This window comes from Hemiscyllium ocellatum, chromosome 6, assembly GCF_020745735.1.
Source record: "Hemiscyllium ocellatum isolate sHemOce1 chromosome 6, sHemOce1.pat.X.cur, whole genome shotgun sequence".
Classification (NCBI taxonomy): domain Eukaryota; kingdom Metazoa; phylum Chordata; class Chondrichthyes; order Orectolobiformes; family Hemiscylliidae; genus Hemiscyllium; species Hemiscyllium ocellatum.
This window is the reverse complement of record NC_083406.1, coordinates 50,844,727-50,865,472: the sequence shown is the minus strand read 5'-3', so window position 1 is coordinate 50,865,472 and position 20,746 is coordinate 50,844,727. Positions and strand designations below refer to the sequence as shown.

The 20,746-nt window shown below is 43.2% G+C and overlaps 1 protein-coding gene across 2 annotated transcripts in view; it reads right to left on the bottom strand.

The window, feature by feature from the left end:
• Nucleotides 1-20,746, bottom strand: part of cfap410 (cilia and flagella associated protein 410) — a 68,498-nt gene that overhangs the window by 35,534 nt on the left and 12,218 nt on the right. The window contains exons 2-4 of one of the 2 annotated variants that reach the window (XM_060826560.1): nt 19,437-19,455; nt 6,301-6,474; nt 4,870-4,916 (exon numbers count right to left, since the gene is read on the bottom strand). In XM_060826560.1, the coding sequence (XP_060682543.1) occupies nt 4,870-4,898 (29 nt within the window). In that variant the 5' untranslated portion in view covers nt 4,899-4,916; nt 6,301-6,474; nt 19,437-19,455. The remainder of the gene's footprint in view (nt 1-4,869; nt 4,917-6,300; nt 6,475-19,436; nt 19,456-20,746) is intronic. The other variant, XM_060826559.1, reaches the window with a different exon arrangement.

Below are 20,746 nucleotides of genomic sequence, written 5' to 3'. Positions count from 1 at the left end.
AGTTGGACAATGCAGACCCATACAGAAAATCCAGATGTGACCTCCACAAAGCTATCAGGGGATGCCAAGCGGTAGTACCCAACCAAATTAGAGGGACAAACCAAACATACAAGACTCCTGCCCACTGTCACTGCTGCAGACATCAAATCGATTTTCTAGGGAGTCAACCCAAAGAAAGCGACAGGCCCAGACCAAGTCCCTGGCCAAACACTTAGATCCTACATGGACCAACTGGCGGTGGTATTCACCGACACCTTCAACCTCTCCCTCTGAAAAGCCGAAGTTCCCAACTGCTTCAAGACCACTATTAGTCCAGTACTTAAGAAAGCACATACATTGTGTCCCAGTGACTACTGCCCAGTGGCTGTGATCTCAATAATCATGAAGTGCTTTGAGAGGCTGGTCATAGCCCACATCAACTCTAGTCTTCCAGGCTGCCTTGGTCATCCACAATTTGCCTATCATCAAAAAGGTCCACACTGATGCCATTTCCCTAACCCTGCACTCATCCTTGCAACGTCTGGACAATAAGGTCACTTACATCAGACTCCTGCTCATAGCACTAAAGGCGGAGCTGTAATCAATCTAGCTGTAAGACCTAGGTCGCAGCTCTGCCATCTGCAACTGGTTTCTCAGCTTTCTGACCCACAGACCGCGATCAGTGAAGACAGATTACTGCAATTCGTCCATGATAATACCCTACACTGGAGCCCCCATAAAGATGCATTCTCGGGACTCATTGTACTGTGACTGTGTTGCTAAATTCTGAATGAATGGCATCTTCAAGTTTGTTAATGATGGCACCGTGGTAGGATGGATATCAAACAATAAGGAGTCAGAATACAGAAAATAAATAGTTGCTGACATGGTGTTATGAGAACAACCTCTCTCTCAACGTTGGTAAAACTAAAGAACTAATCACAGACTTTAGAAAGAAAGGAGAACATGCTTCATCTACATTAACGGAGTTGATGTGTCGAGGGCGAAGAACGTCAAGTTCCTAGGAGTGATGACAACCGACAACCTGGACTTGCCATGCAGATGCAATGGTTAAAAAGGCACAACAACAATCAGAAAATTTGACACATCCACAAGTCCCTCACCAACATTTACAGATGCACCACTGAACACATACTGTCTAGGTGCATAACAGCCTGGTATGGCAGTTGCTCTGCCCAGAACTGTAAGAAACTACAGAACGTTTTGTGTACAGCCCAGATGATCATGGAAACCAACCTTCCACCCACTGATTTAATTTACATGGCTTATTGTCGCGGAAAGGCTGCCAACATCAAAGACTCATCGAATCCCAGCAATGCTCTCCTGTAACTTCTTCCGTTAGGTGAAAGATGCAAGAACCTTGAATACATGCACGAGCAGACTGAAAAACAGATTCTTCGCTGCTGCCATTAGACTAATAAATGGACTCTCTAACTTCAAATAATGTTGATCCTGGTTAGCACGTGCCCTGTGCAATGTAGCTTTATGCTTCTGTCCAAGCTATTTTTCACCCTATATGTCCCTGCTTACTATGATCTGGCTGTATTGCTTGTAAACAAAGCTTTTCACTGTATTTAAGTGACAATAAGTCGAGAAGGCATTGTTGTGTGCATCCAAGAAAACTCTCAATCAACATATAAACGGCTCTGTCAGAGAAGGGGCAAAACCAGAACTCCTTTTGGGAAATAAGGCAGTGCAAGTGACTTTGGGACCAGTGACCATAATTCTAATAGTTTTAAAATAGTTACAAGAAAGGATAGGTCTGGTCCACAATTTAAAGTGCTAAACCGGGGCAAGGCCAATTTTGATGGTATTAGATAGGAACTTTCAAACGTTGACTGGAGGAGGCTGTTTGCAGGTAAAGGGACATTTGGAAAATAGGAGGCTTTGAAAAGCAAGTTAACAAGAGTTCAGGGCATGTTCCTGTTACTGTGAAGGACAAGGCTGGTGTGGGGGCAGCTGGGATCAAGTGAATCCCTTGAGGAGCAGAGAAGGTATAGAAGTATACTTAAGATAGAAATCAGGAGAGCAAAACAGGGACACGAGATAGCTTTGGCAGATAGGATAAAGGAGACTTCAAACAGATTCGACAAGCTTTTGCTATGCTTGCCTTTATTGGTCAGTGCTTTGAGTACAGGAGTTGGAGGTCTTGTTGTGGCTATATAGGGCATTGCTTAGACCACTTTTGGATTATTGCTTCCAATTTTTGCTTCTATGCTATAAAGAGGATGTTGTGAAACTTGAAAAGATTCAGCAAAGATTGACAAAGATATTGCCAAGGTTGGAGGGTTTGAGCTAAAGGGAGGGGTTGAATAGGTTGGGGCTATTTTCCTCAGACATCAGAATCTTATAGAAGATCACAAGGGGCAAATAGACACACTCTTTTCCCTGTTGTGGGGACATGGGAGTCCAAGACTAGAGAGGGCATAAGTTTCAGGTGAGAGCGGAAAGATTTAAAAAGGGACCTAAGGGGCAACTTTATCATACAGAGAGCAGTGCATGTATGGAATGAACTTGCAGAGGAAGTAGTGGAAACTGGTACAATTGCAACATTTAAAAAGCATCTGGATGGGTATATGAACAGGAAAGGATTAGATGAATATGGACCAAATGCTGGCAAATGGAACAAGATTAATTTAGGATATCTGATGGGCATGGACGAGTTGGACCAGAAGGTCTGCTGCCATGCTGTCCAGTTCTAAGACTCTATAAATGGGATTAGATTAATTTAGGATGTCTGATCGGCATGGATAAGTTAGACTGTCTGTCCATGTTTTACAGCTGTAATACTCTAAACAGATTAAGGGCAAAAAAAAAGAGAGTAACTGGGGAAAGAATAGGGCCGTAGAGGCCAGCAAGGTAATCATGTGGAGTCACAGATGGGTCAGATCCGAAATGAATATTTCTCATCAGTATTTACCATGGAGAAAGACATGAAAGCTAGGGAATGTTGGCAAGTAAATAATGATGCCTCAGAAAGAATCCACATTACATAAGAGGTGGTGCGGAGATCTTAAAACACAAATGATTGAATTATCCCCAGGATCGCGAAGGCAGGTTGTGCCTCACAAACCTTTTGAATTCTTTGAGAAGGTGACTAAGGAGGTAGACGAGGGTAAAGAGGTAGATGTGGTGTATATGGATTTTAGTAACGCGTTTGATAAGGTTCCCCATGGTAGGCTACTGCAAAAAATACGGAGGTATGGCATCGAGGGTGCGTTGGAGGTTTGGATTAGGAATTGGCTGGCTGGAAGAAGACAGAGGGTAGTAGTTGATGGTAAATGTTCATCTTGGAGTGCAGTTACCAGCGGTGTTCCACAAGGATCTGTTTTGGGACCGTTGCTGTTTGTCATTTTTATAATTGACCTGGAGAAGGGGCGAGAAGGTTGGGTGAGCAAGTTGGCAGATGATATGAAAGTCGATGAAGTTGTTGACAGTGAGGAAGGATGTGGCAGGTTACAACGGGATATAGATAAGCTGCAGAGCTGGGCAGAAAGGTGGAAAATGGAGTTCAATGTAGCTCAGTGTGAAGTGATTCACTTTGGTAAAAGTAACAAGAAGATGGGGTACAGGGCTAATGGTCGGATACTTGGTAGTGTGGATGAGCAGAGGGATCTTGGTGTCCATGTACACAGATCTCTGAAAGTTGCCACCCAGGTAAATAGTGCTGTGAAGAAGGCATATGGCATACTGGCTTTTATTGGTAGAGGAATTGAGTTCCGGAGTCCTGAGGTCATGTTGCAGTTGTATAAGATTCTGGTGCGGCCGCATCTGGAGTATTGTGTGCAGTTTTGGTCGCCATACTATAGGAAGGATGTGGAGGCACTGGAACGGGTGCAGAGGAGGTTTACTAGGATGTTGCCTGCTATGGTAGAAAGATTGTATGAGGAAAGGCTGAGGCACTTGGGGCGGTTCTCATTGGAGAAAAGAAGGTTTAGGGGTGACTTGATAGAGGTGTACAAGATGATTAGGGGTTTAGATAGGGTTGACCATGAGAACCTTTATCCACATATGGAGTCAGCGATTACGAGGGGGCATAGATTTAAATTAAGGAGTGGTAGGTATAGGACAGATGTTAGGGGTAGATTCTTTACTCAGCGAGTCGTGAGTTCATGGAATGTCCTGCCAGTAGCAGTGGTGGACTCTCCCTCTTTATGGGCATTTAAACTGGCATTGGAGGATAGTGGGCTAGTGTAGGTTAGGTGGGCTTGGATCGGTGCAACATCAAGTGCCAAAGGGCCTGTACTGCACTGTATTTTTCTATGTTCTATGTTCTATGAGGCTTGGAGTGTAACCTAGAGTTCAGAAGAGTCGGAGGTGATTCAACTTAAACGTGTAAAACCCTGATGGGACTGGACCAGGTGGATGTCAAAAGGATGTTTTCTCTTAAGGTAGAATCTAAGGGTTTAAACATTAGTTGAGAGGTGGGGGGCTGCTATTTAAACAGAGGTAAGAAAACTTTTTTACCTCCTCCAAGGGTCAGTTTTTGGAATTCTTGTCCTCTGAAGGCTGAGAATGCAGCATTTTTAAAGTTTATTTTCCCCTAAAGGTGGAGATTGATAGATAGTTAATTATCAAGGGGATGAAAGATTATCAGAGATATGCAGCAATGCAGAGCTGATCTTGCTCAATGGCTATGCAGCCTCAAAAAGCCTAGTGCCCTATTCTTATTGTTTGTACAATTCCATTCATATCATACATACGTTTGGTATTAAAGTGAGGCCATGCAGCAAAAGTGGCATTGCTGTAGCAACACGTGTAACAAGCCAACGAATTCTATCAGACAACTCAACTTTACATGAGGCAGTGGATACAATAAAAAAGGAGGAAGATGCCTGCCTAATGCCATCTTCCCTAATGCTTTATTACCTTAATGTAATCACTTCTATGTTGGACATCTCCCTTAATATGGAGACCTGTGGAATAAACATATAAACAGTTAGAATAGCCCCAGGGAACTTACACTTTAAAAACATCCAATGCTAAAGATTGCATAAATCACCATGCCATCACAACCAGAGTGATTCAGCAAATGCACCCTGCATTTTACATTTTTGTAGATTGCTGTACTTGCTAGGTTCATTCCTTATCACTTTTTGACTAGGGATGCATTTTTTCTACTTCCTTCACAGCTGTGGGTGTCATTGTCTGGGCCAGAGTTAACCACATCGTAGGTCCAGAGACACATGTAGATGAGACCAGATAGGGATAGTGAATCTCCCACTCTACAGGGCATTAAAGAACCCATTTTTTAAATTAAAAAAAGCAATTAAATTTGATTACATTATTGCCTTTAGGCCAGTTCTTTATTTCAGATTTTTGCAGATTTCAAATTTCACCATCTACTGTGGTTGGTTTCAAATTCATGTGCCCAAATATCGGCTTGAGGTTCTGAAGTTTAGTTCCTCTCCCCACAGCGCACTCAGACACTATTAAGGTTTGAACTGTTGTGGCCTGAGGCACCCCCTACTTAGGCTGGGTGAGTTTTCTCCCTCGAGAACTGCAAATCTTTTAAATACCTCTTTATTTATCCTTGAATTACTACTGTTGTCTTTGTGATACTAGCGGAATTCTTTTTTTTAGTGAAGAGATAGGAAAAGTATTCATTTTGATCTTCATCCACACTTTTTGTTCTACCTTCTGCTCCCACATCAGTTCAATCTTTTTTATTATTTGTATTCCAAAACCACTTTACATTCCTCTTATGCTACCATTATTGCTACATGATTTCTGTGCACGGTCTTTATCTCTCATCCCTTCTGCAGTTCTCCATGATATAAGAAATCCCATTTATCAAAAGTCTCTCATTCCCTTGTGGAAACTACTGAAAAATCTACATCGCTGGGAAAATCACCTCCGAATCCTTGGTTGGCACCTTCTCCGAACGTCTAAAAAACAGAGAATCAAAACAGAGATGCCTTTGTTGTCATATATATTCAACGAGTACAGTGAAAGGTTTATATGTCACCAACTAGAATGCTGATTTAGATACAAAAGTACTTAGGCACAGATTCTTTAGTTGCAAGATTTGAAGATAAGACAGAAATAAAATGTCCAGCATTACAGAGAGAGAAAAAAAAAGTTCAGTAAAGCAGATCACGCTGCCACCTAGCTTCCAGTCCGCACCAAGCCCTGTATCCACCAGCGTGCCAGCAACATGCCATGCCGGAAGACTGCTGCAGGACGCCAGAGAGTCACTATACCATGCCAGAAGGCTGCTATGGGAGGCCACTGCACCAGGAAGGGAGGTCACCATGCCAGGAGACTGCCACACCAGGTTGGGCGGTCGCCACGCCTTACCAGGAGGCTGCTGTGCTAGGTCAGGAGGTTGCCATGCCACGTAATGCCGACATGCCATCACGTCAATGCCAGAAGATGGGTGAGAGAGGCCGAGAGGTCACAATGCCACACAGCCAGGCCACAGTGGGAGCCTGCTGTGCCAGGCTGGGAGCCACCACCGGGGATGATCGTTCACTAGGAATCGAAGGGAAAATAGGAAAAGAAAACAAGCATGAGGAGGAAGAAAAGGAGAAGAAAAAGAAGAGTGGGTGGAGCACATGAGCTCCAGTTGAAGCATCCGATTGTGCCACCATCTGGTCAACTTGGATTTCTGAAATACTGCTTCCACAACCCAAAGATGTGGGCGGCACGGTGGCACAGTGGTTAGCACTGCTGCCTCACAGCGCCTGTAGACCCGGGTTCAATTCCCGACTCAGGCGACTGACTGTGTGGAGTTTGCACGTTCTCCCCGTGTCTGCGTGGGTTTCCTCCGGGTGCTCCGGTTTCCTCCCACAGTCCAAAGATGTGCGGGTCAGGTGAATTGGCCAAGCTAAATTGCCCATAGTGTTAGGTAAGGGGTAAATGTAGGGGTATGGGTGGGTTGCGCTTCGGCGGGTCGGTGTGGACTTGTTGGGCCGAAGGGCCTGTTTCCACACTGTAAGTCTAATCTAAAAAAAAATGTGCAGGTTAGGTGAATTGGCCATAGTGTTTAGGGATGTGTAGGTGAAGTGCATTAGTCAGGGATAAATATAGGGTAGGGGGATGAGTCTGGGGGGTTACTCTCTGAAGGGTTGGTGAAAACTTGCTGGGCTGAAGGGTCTGTTTGCACACTGTAGGGAATCTATGCTTCTCACAATTTTTATCTTTCCCTGTTCTTTGGCCTCTCTCTAATGCTTCATTCTGATACTGCACACACCTCTGGATAATTAGTTTAAACCATTATTTAGGTCAGACTGGGAAACATTAGATGGAAATTAATGATCCAGCTGGGTCTTATCTATCCACTCCTCATTCTCACCAAATCTCTTACAACATTCTTCAGCATCCCAAAACACATCAGGTTCTGAACATATCCTTCAACTACAAACACCACCACAAACAATAATTCCAGCATCTCACCAAACCCTTTGAGTCAACCACACCTTTAAACTACAACTGCAACCACAACTACCAAAAGCTCCTCAGTGTCTCAACCTAGCACATGGTTTCCTAAGCTTAATGTACCAACCATTACTTGCTACTCCACATTCTTTCCAAATCCCTCAAATCCACCAACCCACCATCTCCTCTGACCCTGTATTAAGGTGACATAGTGGACTAATGATGCAGAAGCTCAACCTAATTATCAGGAGGCAAAGGTTCAAATCCCATCAGGAAAACTGGTGGAAATTAAATTACAACTAATCAATTTAATAAATCGAAAATCAAAGCTAGTTTCATGGTACCATTACTAAGACCACCATTGATTGCTCTAAAAATCTTTTTGGATCAATAAACCTCTTCAGAGAAGTAAAACTGCCATCCTAACCTGACCTGGCCAACATGCAACTCGCCACATGCAGAATATGGTTGGCTCTCAACTGACCTCTGAATTGGCAGAGCAAATCTTTCAGTTGTACCAATGTACCACAGAAAAGATTCTCTCTCAGCACGGTGGGTATATCTACACCAAATAGTGTGCAATAGTTCAAGCATATTTTTCACCACCGGCATTAGATCAATTTGGAAAAATTCTTTAATCTATTTATGAAGGGAAATCATGTTTGACAAATCTGTTTGAATTGCGTGTGTTTACCGCGAAGATAAGACAAGACGACTTGGGAACCTGTGGAAGTAAGTGACAATATCTTGGGAATAGCCCATATCATAGTAGAGGTGGTATTTGATGTAGTAGAATATATGAGGCTGGATAATTCGCCAGGTCCTGACCAGATATATTCAAGAACACTGCAAAAGGCTAAAGAGGAAACTGTGGGGGCCCTGGCTGATATTTTTGCATCATTGTTAACCATGGGTGAGGTCCCAGAAAACTGGAGGGTAGCGAATATTGTAGCCTTTCTTGAATAAGGCTACAAAGAAAAATCTGGGAATGATAGATCAGTAAGCCACTTGAGAAGTTTCAAAGAAATAAGATATACATACATTTGGAAAGATAGGGTTTGATTAGGAGTAGGCAAACATGAGGACTTTAGATGCTGGAAACCAGAGTTTAGATTAAAGTGGTGCTGGACAAACAGCAGGTCAGGCAGCATCTGAGGAGCAGGAAAATTGACATTTTGGGCAAAAGCTTGGGCTTTTGCCCGAAACATCGATTTTCCTGCTCCTCAGATGCTGTCTGACCTGCTGTGTTTTTCCAGCACCACTCTAATCTAAACTTTGATTCGGAGTAATTCAACATGGCTTTGTGCGTGGGAGATCATGCCTCAAAAATTTGTCAGAGTTTTGAAGGTTGAGGAGGGTATGGTGGTGGATATAGTCTATGTGTTTTCAATAAGGCTTTTGATAAGGTTCAACATGGTAGGCTGCTCTGGAAGGTCAGATTGCATGCAACCCAGCGGAAGCTAGCAAACTAAATATACAATTGACTTGATGATAGAAAGTAGAGGGTGCTTGTCAGAGTGGAGGCCTCTGACTAGTGGTATGCTTCAGGGGTTGGTGCTAGGCCCTTTGCTGTTTGTTATCTATATCAATGATTTGGATGAGAATGTACAAGGCATGATTAGTAAGTTTACAGGAGATTAAAATAGGCAGCATCATGGACAGTGAGAAAAGTTATCAGAAATTGCAGCAGGACCTTGATCAGCTGGGGAAGTAGATCGAGAAATGGCAAATAAAGGTTATGATAGATAAGTCTTGCATTTTGGAAAATCAAATTTAGGTAGGAGGTTCATGGTGAATGAATATTGAACAGTTTAGCATAGTACAGGCCCTTCTGCCTGTGATGTTGTGCCAAACTTTTATCCTACTCTAAGATCAACTAACCTACATATCCTTTATTTTACTTTCATCTATGTGGCTATCCAAGAGTCGTTTAAATGTCCCTATTGTATCTGACTCTACCATCACCACTGGCAGTGCATGCCACACACCCACAACTCTGTGAGAAGAGCCAACCTCTGATACCTCATCTAAACCTTCCTCCAATTACCTTACAATTATGTGGGAGAAAGCGAGGACTCCAGATGCTGGTGATCAGAGTCAAAAAGTGTGGTGCTGGAAAAGCACAGCCAGTCAGGCAGTACAGAGGAGCAGAAGAGTCAATGTTTCGAGCATAAGCTCTTCTATCAGGAATGTGATTTTATGCCCCTCATTCCTGATGAAGAGCTTATGCTCGAAACATGGACTCTCCTGCTCCTCAGATGCTGCCTGACCGGCCATGCTTTCCCAGCACCACAATTTTTGACCCTCACTTTAAAATTATGCCCTCGTGATAGCCATTTCCATCCCAGGAAAAAGTCTCTAACTATACACTTTCTCTATGCCTCTCATCATCTTGTACACCTCTATAAAGTCACCTCTCACTCCAATGAGAAAAGCCTCAGGTCCCTCAACCTTTCTTTATCAGATATGCCCTCCAGTCCAGGCAGCATCCTGGTAAATCTCCTCTGCACCCTCTCTAAAGCTTCCATATCCTTCCTATAATGACGTGACCAGAACTGAACACAATATTCCAAGTGTGGTCTAATCAGAGCTCTATAGAGCTGCAGCATAACCTCACAGTTCTTAAACCCAAAGTCCCTGCTATTGAAAGCCAACAACCATGCTTTACAACTCTATCAATTTGAATGGCAACTTTGAGGGATCTATAGACATGGACCCCAAGATGCCTCTGTTCCACCACACTGCCAAGAATCTGAGCTTTAATCCTGTATTCTGCATTCAAAATTTGACATTCCAAAATGAAACACTTCACACTTTTCCAGGTTGAACTCCATCTGCCATTTATCAGCCCAATTCTGCTTCCTGTCAATATCCCATTGCAACCAACAACAGCCCTCTACACTGTCCACAACCCTACCAACCGTCGTGTCATCGGCAAACTTAGTAACCCATCCTTGCATTACTTCATCCAAGTCATTTATAAAAATCACAAACAACAGAGGTCGCAGAACAGATCCCGGCAGAACACCACTGGTCACCTAGCTCCACGCTAAATAATTTCCATCTACTACCACCCTCTATCTTCTGTGGGCCAACCAATTCTGTATCCAGACAGCCAAATTTCCTTGTATCTGATGCCTCCTTACTTTCTAAATGAGCCTACCATGGGGACTCTTATCAAATACCTTGCTAAAATTCATGTACACTACACATTCACTGCTCTTTTTTTTTATTTTGATTGTCACATCCCCAAAGAATTCAATAAGGCTATTGAGACATGACCTGCCCCTCAAAGCCTACTGATTACTTGGAAAACCATAGTTGATTAGAGATAATCAACTTTAAGTAAACTTCCTTCTTCCTCTTCACGAAATGTTCCACATCCCTTGTCACCAAGGTTTCTTCACTCCACCATCTCTTCCTTGCCTCAATGGGACAAACCTGTGCAGCGCTATCAGCAAATGCTCCCTCAACACGTTGTTGTGGTTCTGTTCGCCGAGCTAGTAATGTGTGTTGCAGACGTTTCATCCCCTGTCTAGGTGACATCCTCAGTGTTTAGGAGCCTCCTGTGAAGCACTTCTGTGTTGTTTCATCCGGTATTTATAGTGGCTCGTCTCTGCCGCCTCCGGCAAACCACTATAAAAGCCGGAGTAAACAACACAGAAGCGTTTCACAGGAGGCTCCCAAGCACTGAGGATGTCACCTAGACAGGGATGAAACATCTGCAACACAAATTCCCAGCTTGGTAAACAAAACCACAACAACGAGCACCCGAGCTACAAATCTTCTCACAAACTTTGAACCTCCACATTTCTGTCACGCAATTCCCTGAGAACATTTGTTCCCAATTTAGGTGCCCCTGTTCCTGTCCAACGGCATTGTAATTCCCCCTCCCCCAATTAAATACTTTCCTATACCATCTACATGATGGTCAGGGAGTCGTGATTACTATCACTGAAATGCTCTCCCACCAAGAGATAGAACACCTGGCCTGGTTCACTGCCAAACGCCAAATCCAATACTGCCTCATTGAGTCAGGAATCCTTCCTGTACACACTTAGAAATTGCTCTATCCAAATCATTTGAACTAAGGAAGTTTCAATCAATATTAGTGAAGTCAAAATCACCCATGACAACAATCCTGTTACTTCTGCACCTTTCCATAATCTGCTCCCGTGTCTCTGTTGCTATTGGGAGTCCTGCTCCTTTTCTGTTTGATTTCCACCCTTACTGACTCTGTAGACAAACCCTCCTCAACGACCTCCCTTTCTGAAGCTGTGACACTCTGATTAGAAATGCCACTCCCCACCTCTTTTACTAACCCCCATTCCTTTTTTGAAATATCTAAATCCTAGAACATCAAACATCCATTCCTGACCCTGTGATATCCAAGTATCCATAATGACCACGACATCATAGTATTGATTCAAGCTCTAACTTCATCACTCTTACCTCTGATACTTCTGGAATTAAAACAGACACACTTCAACCCATCACACTGACTGCAACTTTCCCCTATCAACTGTCTATCCCTCCTCATTGACTCTCTGTACGCTGTATCGGGTTGTATACTGGGTACTCCATCCTCAGATCCGTAACTCTGGTTCTCACTCCCCTGCCAAACTAGTTTAAACCCTCCCAAAGAGCTCTAGCAAAACTCCTGCCCAGAATATTGGTGCCCCTCCAGTTCAGGTGCAACCCATCCTTTGAGTAGTAGATTGTAGTGGAACAGAGGGACCTTGGAGTTCAGGTGCATGGTTCCCTGAAAGTGGAGTCACAGATAGACAAGGCAGTGAAGGTGGCTTTTGACACACTGGCCTTCATCAGTCAGAGCACTGAGTTAAAAAGTTGGGAAGTTAAGTTGCAGTTGTACAGGACATTGGTGAGGCCACACTTGCGAGTACTGTGTTCAGTTTTGGTCACTCTGTTATATGAAGGATGTTATTAAACTGGAAAGAGTGCAGAAGACGCTTACAAGAAAGTTGCCAGGATTCAACGGTCTGAGTTACAGGGAGCGCTTGGACAAGCTAGGACATTTTTCTTTAGAGCATATGAGACTGAGGGGGGATGTTATAGAATTGCAAGATCATGAGAGGCAAGATAAGGTGAATGCACAGAGTCTTTTTTCCAGGATTGGGAAAATCGAGGATTGGAGGGCATCAGTTTAAGGTTAGAGGGGAAAGAATAAAAAGGGAACCTGAGGGGCAACGTTTTAAAAAAAAACACAGGGTGGTATGCAGATGGAATGAGCTGTCAGCAGAAATAGTTGAGGTGGATACACTAACAACATTTAAAGTGAATTTGCACAAATACATGGATAGAAAAGTTATAGAAGGATATGGGCCTTGGAAATGCAGTTAGTGTGGATGGACATTTTAGTTGGCATGGACCCGTTTGGGCCCAAGGCTTGTCTTCCTGCTGTAGGATTCTATGACTATGTAACTAGTACAGTTGTCAAGAAGAAGCCAGTTGATGTGGCATATTTGAACTTTCAGAAAGGTCATCTGACAAATCAGATTAAAGTGCATGGGATTGGGGGAAGTGTATTGAGATGAATAGAAAACTGGTTAGCAGAGAGGAAACAAAGAGTAGGAATTAATGGGTCCTTTTCAAATTGGCAGAGTGTAACTGTTGGGGAAAAGTTAACATTATTTGCCATTTTCCTGATTCGGCTGAGAGTTCCATTTGTGTCCCCAGCTAGAACTTTGCTGGCTATGCATTCCTTACTATGAGGTCATGTGAACAGTTATCCTTATCTTCCTTCTCAAGATAGTGTCTCCTCCCTTTGCTGAATGATCAGTGCAGGCTGTAGAACCAGTCAAACTGACATAGACTTTCCAATTAGTCTCCATTCCTTCTCTAGTTATTGCCTCTTCACGCTCATTCAGCCAATTAGGAATATCTCTGTTTAGTATTAGCAATATGTGTAACTAGAGCCGGTGATGATGCCATTTAATCTGTCCACTACTAGAATGCATAATAGTGCTTTAGTTTTGAACTTAATAACTAACCTCTAATTTAGTACCAACTCGTAAGCATGCCAAACTGTTTTCTCTATATAATCCTGTAGTATCCTAATGTACTTCGGAATAACACCCAGCCACAGTTAGGATAGTGAATTCCCCATGATATATCATGTAATAAATTAATCAGTTCACAAGGTCAGAGTCTGAGAGTTTTCTTCAACAGTAACAGATGGGGAGCCACAGAAATCGGTACTGAGACTCCAGCTATTCACAATATATAGTAATGATTTGGATGAGGGAACAAAATGTAATACCTCAAACTTTGCAGATGATACAAAGTTGGGTGGGAGGGTGAATTGTGACCAAGTTGCAGAGATCCTTCAGCATGATCTAGGCAGGCTGGGTGAGTGGGCAAATGAATGCGATTATTCACTTTGGAAGCAACATAAAAAGGCAGATTACTACCCAAGTGGCTATAAATTGGGAGAGGGGAGTAAGCAGTGGGACTTGGGTGTCCTTGTGCACCAGTTGCATGTCGGTGTAGTAGGCAGTAAAGGCAGCAAATGGTATGTTGGCCTTGATCACGAGGGGCTGAGTACAGAAGCAGTGATGTGTTGTTGCACCAGGGCCTTGGTAAGGCCACACCTAGAATATTGTGCACAGTTTTGATCTTTTCGATGGAAAGATGCTTTTGTTCTCAAAGGAGTGCAGCAAAGGTTTACCAGGCTGATTCTGGGGATGGCAGGACTGACGTAGGAGGAAAGATTGCCTGGATTAGGATTGTTTTTGCTGGAGTTCAGACAAATAAGAGGGGGATGTCATAGAGACTTACAAAATTCTAACAGGATGAGACAGGGGAGATGCAAGGAGAATGTTCCCGATGGTGAATGCGGCCAGAACCAGGGGCCACAGTCTAAGAATTCAGGATAGAACATTTAGGATGGAGATAAGGAGACACTTCTTCATCTAAAGAGAGGTGAGCCTGTGGAACGTATTACCAGAGGAAACAGTTGATGCCAAAACATGGAATATATTCAAGAAATGGCTAGATATAGCATTTGGGGCGAATGGGATCAAAGGTTACAGGGAAAAAGCAGAGTTACGCTATTGAGTTGGACGATCAGTCACGATTGTGATGAATGGCAGAGCAGGTTCAAAGGGCCAAATGGCCTCCTCCTGCTCTTATGTTCTCTTTTAGGGATAGGCTTACCAGCAATATCACAATCCCACAAAAAGATGTTAAAACATGACCCTTACATCCTCAACTTGAGCCTCTGTCCCAGCAACACCGCAAGCTATTTTTCTCTCCTCCAACTTTTCACATTGGGAACATCTTCCCTGCAACTATCCTATCTAGTCCTGTCAGAATTTTCTAAGTCTGCATGAGATTGCACCCCTTCCCCCCCACCCTGACTTTTCATACTCGTCCTTCCTCCACCTCAGTTTACTTACTTTCCCACCATACACCTTCACACCTCCCCACACCACCACCTCTCAAAATCGTCTGCCAAATTTTCTCATCAATTGCTCACCAGTATGTAACACCCAATTCCAAGTGTTGGGCCATGTTTTCTTCTATGAACATTGAATTAATCCATCGGAAACAAATGGGTAGCATTTAGAAGTTTTCCATCCATTTCTCATTACCCATTTTCACTGGGTAGGGAAACTTGACAGGCCACAGCCTGATACTCTCTTCAGGTTACATCAGGTTCACTTTTTAATTTGCCTGTGACAAACTCAAAATACTCTGTCATTGCTATTTTCTTAAAGCTATGTATTAGTTCCTGAAAGCTGTGGAAACTATGCATTAGGGTGAAGTCAGTTTGTGAAATGTACAAATAAAACCCAAAGAACTGCAGATGCCGTAAATCAGAAACAAAAGCAGAAGTTGCTGGAAACACCCATAGAATGTAAACCTTCTGCAATTAATTTCACTTTCAGTGCTGCAGTCGTATGAAGTCCTTGGATGGGAATAGCTGTATAGAGCTGTGCTCCTGAGAAGGGAGAGGATACAGTACACAGTACTTTGTTACCTTCCTGCTAGTCCCAGACCAGAAGTGTTGGAATATAACTGTGAAGGGATTACTTAAAGCTGAGTACATTTAAGCTTAGGAATTTAATAGCTCCACGAAGAAGCTACAGAGTGTTCAAGTCACAAGAGACTTAAACATACTGAGATTTTAGATATAATACATCAGAGACCCTGTATAAGTGATGTTCTGCTTAATGTACTCAATGAAAGTGCTTTGGGTATTACATAAATACGGTGTATTTCTTTCTTTGCAATTCAGAAAGCATCTTTGGATTAATTGGATTATACTTTTATGTATGCTTAAAAATCCTTGAATTTGTATAAGTAGATAGCTTGTTTTATTATATTTAATTTTCAATCCTTTTGTTAATAAACTTCTGTTCCAATATTAAAGCATTGCAGGCTTATATTTCAGCCAGAAATCACCTCATTAACAAAATGTGAGCTATCAAACCAGGCTTGAGTCTGAGATTTAACTTGTCTGATACTAACATCAGCTGTGATCATATATCACAGTAGTTGACCCTGTAGTCTGATTACACATGGTTAACTGAGCTCCATATCTTGCGAACACATTCACTGAATTGTGGAATCCCTAGATGTGGAAGCAAGCCATTTGGCCTATCGAGTCCACATCAACCCTCCAAAGAGCATTCCACCCAGAACAACCACAACCTTATTCCTATCTCTGTAACTGTGCATTTCCCATGGATAATCTACCCACCCTGCACATTCCTGGACAGTATGGGCAATTTAACATGACCAATCTACCTAAACTGCAAATATTTAGACTATGGGAAGAAACCTATGTAAACTATAGAGTTTACTGACTGGAATCTAAGCCAGGTCCTTGAGGCAGTGTTAACCAACATGTTAAGACAACGCGTCAACCAGTACTGTCGGGCAGGAGAGTAGGTTGGTGGGTGGCTGTTTAGAGAGCTTGACATGGACTGCTGGCTTTATTTAATAGACAGTTTTCTGACCTGACAAGTTGCTCTTTCCTTGATGCCAGCTGCAAATGTGTTGCTGGTCAAAGCACAGCAGGTTAGGCAGCATCTCAGGAATAGAGAATTCGACGTTTCGAGCATAAGCCCTTCATCAGGAATAAGAGAGAGAGAGCCAAGCAGGCTGAGATAAAAGGTAGGGAGGAGGGACGATGGAGGTGGGATAGGTGGAAGGAGGTCAAGGTGAGGGTGATAGGCCGGAGTGGGGTGGGGGCGGAGAGGTCAGGAAGAGGATTGCAGGTTAGGAGGGCGGTGCTGAGTTGAGGGAACCGACTGAGACAAGGTGGGGGGAGGGGAAATGAGGAAGCTGGGGAAATGAGGAAGCTGGAGAAATCTGAATTCATACCTTGTGGTTGGAGGGTTCCCAGGCGGAAGATGAGGCGCTCCTCCTCCAGCCGTCGTGTAGTTGTGTTCTGCCGGTGGAGGAGTCCAAGGACTTGCATGTCCTCGGTGGAGTGGGAGGGGGAGTTAAAGTGTTGAGCCACGGGGTGATTGGGTTGGTTGGTTCGGGCGGCCCAGAGGTGTTCTCTGAAGCGTTCCGAAGATTAAGAGGTAATAAGAGGATTTAAAGTCTCTTCAATGAGACTTTCACTGTTGCATTTAAAATGACTGCACTATATGTAAGAGGGAAAATGGTAAAAATCAATGCTGAATGCCTATTTTTAAAAAATTCCATGAGCACTTCAAAGTCGTACCAGTACTATTATATGGCTTATGAATTCTGTGCCCAGAAGATGCTAAGTTGGGAATGGTTGGGAGTTTGAGTGGTCTAAGGGATGAGGGTCAGAAGGGCTAGCAACCATGGATTGAAAACAGACTGATGTTTGAGTAAATTTTCATGTTAGAATAGTAGGAAGAGAGGTTAGGGCAGTTGAATGTTCCTCTTGCAAAATTTAGGAGGTAAGGGTCACCATTCGTGCCCCTGCTGACTTCATCTGCGGGAAGCGTATCTAACTCCAGCTCCTCAAAAACCACATTAGGGAATTGAAACTGGACGAACTTCGGACCATTCGGGACGCAGAGGGCTATTGAGAGGAGTTACAGGGAGGTAGTCACACCTCAGGTACAAGAACAAGGCAGATGGGCTACAGTCCATCACCTTTACATTTTCCAAGACAGCTTACCTGTTTGAAATGGATATATCCACAAAAGACTCCTGCACTAGTTGCCTACCTCTCTTATCTTTCCTGGAGTTAACCCATCTACGTGACAGTGTCTGAGACTTTCCCTCTTCCTATAACTGCCATCCATCACATACTGTTGCTGTTGCAAATTCCTCATTGCTTCTAACTGTCTCTCCAACCGATCCATTCGATCTGATAAGGTTCCCAGCCAGCAACATTTATGGCGGATATAATCTGCATTAACCCTTAAACTCTCTTTAAACTCCCACATCTGACAAGAAGTACATATCATTGTATTGAAGGCCATTTTTGATCCTTCACAATCTACAGACCCAGTAAATAACACCATCTTATTCCTCTACAAACACTGCCCCAGGTTACATTAACAGTTATGGCTTATACTTTAAGTTTAATCAAGAGACATATCTCCAAAAACAATCAAGAAAGAACCTACTCCACTCACTACTGCAGATTCTCTGTAGGCCACACTTAAAACAACGATTAACTTATCTGATTCTGTGCTGTGAACTTCACCCAACAGTTCCTCCAAGATCAGTTGTGAATTTCACTGTTTGATCATTTTCCCAGATGCACTCCGATGTCCAGCGATACATGAATTCAAACATCAAAGGCAGGTTCTCTCTCTCTCCCCTGCAATGACATCATTATGTGCTTCCTTTGTCTGTTCTTCTCCCTTTCAAAACTACTGTTGTTTTGACTTTTCTTTCCCAAAGTTCCAAAACAACGCAACATCATATGAAACATTAATTGATGCTCCTGCAATTTGAGGCAATCACCTCCAGCACCTAAAATACCTCAAAAAAAAAAAGGAGCGGCTGTTACAGCCAGAAATGTTTCCCTTCCATCATGAGGGGCATGGATAGAATAAATAGATAAATTCTTTTCTGTGGGATGCAGGGACTCCAGAACTAGTGGGCATAGGTTTAGGGCAAGATGGAAAAGGTATAAAAAGGACCTAAGGGGAAATATTTTCACGCAGAGGGTGGTGTGTGTTTGGAATGAGCTGCCAGAGGAAGTGGCGGACTCTGCTACAATTACAGCATTTAAAAGGAACCTGGATGCATATATGAATAGGAAGGGTTTAGGGGGATATGGGCCAAGTGCTGGCAAATGGGACTTGATTAGGTTAGGATATATGGTCAGCATGGACAAGTTGGACTGAAGGGTCTGTTTCTGTGCTGTACATCTCTATGACTCTATGACACCACTGCCATGGGCCAGCTTTGGGCTCATTTCGCTGATGCAGTCACTGCTGATGCTGCCAGTTCTCATACAGGGCCCAAACCCACCTCTGCTGCTAACTCCACGAGTCTGCATTGGACAGACTCAGGAAGCCAAAATGGCCTCCACTGCATCAAACATGCGTCAGTGCTTGCACTGCCTCACCACTATAGAAGCTACCAGGAATCCAAACCTCCCTTCGATGTCCCCGCTATTGTCCACGCTGGGCCCACTCGAGCCCAGACTGGGATCCTCAACAAGTAAAATAAAAAAAGAAAAAAATTTAAATGAAACGAGAAGAGAGAGAAAAAAAAGAAACGAAAAGAAAAGCAAACTTAACAGATGAGTCCCAAGCTCAGAACCCTACTCTACCTACCATCTTACTGAAAGATTTCATAAACATTTAGGATAAAGGATAACATTCAGTAATTCAGGAATGTTTCTAAATTACTCGAAAGAATTGTTCTGGTGTCATGAATAGCAGCAGGACCTCATATGCTCAGTTCTGATTTATGGTTATACTTTCCCAAAGAAAGTATCAATCCCTGTACAGATTTAGGTGAATGTTTGGCACCCTTACATTCTAACCTCTTTTTGCAAAGATTCATTTCCTGTGATTTCTAAACACATTCATCTTTCTTAAACTGTACCGATCAAGGGAAACACAAGAAGAAAATATACTTACATCTTTCAGATTACTTCCCCTGTAACAAAAAAACAAAAATCAAATTTAAAGGAAATGATGCGGTCAAAGACAGAATTGCAAGAGACATAACATAACTTGCATTACCACTCCGCAAGGAAGTAGCAACTCGGTTCAGTAGTTTGCACAATGTTCCAAACAATAAAATGCAAATGCTAAGGTGATAGAATAATCGTCAGATTACATAACAATAAAAAAGTACATGTTGTTTGCAGATCACATAAAGATAGGTAGAGGAGCAGGTAGTATTGAGTAAATGGAGAGGCTGCAGAAAGGACATGGCCAGGCAAGGAGAGTGGGCAAAGAAATGTGGGAAAGTGTGAGGTTATGTACTTTGGAAGAAGAGTGATATAGACTATTTTCTAAATGGGAAAAGGCTTTGGAAATCTGACACACAAAGGGATTTTGTTTAGGATTAGCTTAAAGTTTATGTGCAGTATCAGTTGGCAGCTAGGTAGGCAAATGCAATGCAAGAAGGTTAGAACACAACAGCAGAAATGTACTGTTGAGGCTGTAGAAGGCTTCCGTCAGACTGCATTTGGAATATTGCAAGCGGTTTTATATCTAAGAAAGGATGTACTGGCCTTGTAAAAGGTCCAGAGCAGGTTTACAAGAATGATCCTGGGGATGAAGAGCTTGTCATATGAGGGGTGCTTGAGGACTCCAGATCTACTCTGTGGAGTTTAGAAGGATAGGGCGGAAGGGTTTAGAACCAAGATGAGGAAGAATTTCTTCAGTCAGAAGCTGATAAGTCTTCATTACCACAGAGAGGAGGCAAAGTCATTGAGTGTATTTAGACAGAGATAAATAGGTTCTTGATTGGTAAGAGGATCAAGGGTTACAGAGAAAAGGTGATCGAATGGCAGAGAAGACACAATGGGCCAAATTATCGGTGGCACAGTGGTTAGCACTGCTGCCTCACAGCGCTTGAGACCCGGGTTCAATTCCCGACTCAGGCGACTGACTGTGTGGAGTTTGCACGTTCTCCCCGTGTCTGCGTGGGTTTCCTCCGGGTGCTCCGGTTTCCTCCCACTGTCCAAAGATGTGCGGGTCAGGTGAATTGGCCATGCTAAATTGCCCGTAGTGTTAGGTAAGGGGTAAATGTAGGGGTATGGGTGGGTTTCGCTTCGGCGGGTCGGTGTGGACTTGTTGGGCCGAAGGGCCTGTTTCCACACTGTAAGTAATCTAATCTAATCTAATCTAACCCTGTGGTCTCATATTGCTGAAGGAATTCTAAACTTTATCCCTATTTGGGTCCATTTTGGATCACGTGTTCACTTCCATTTTAACTG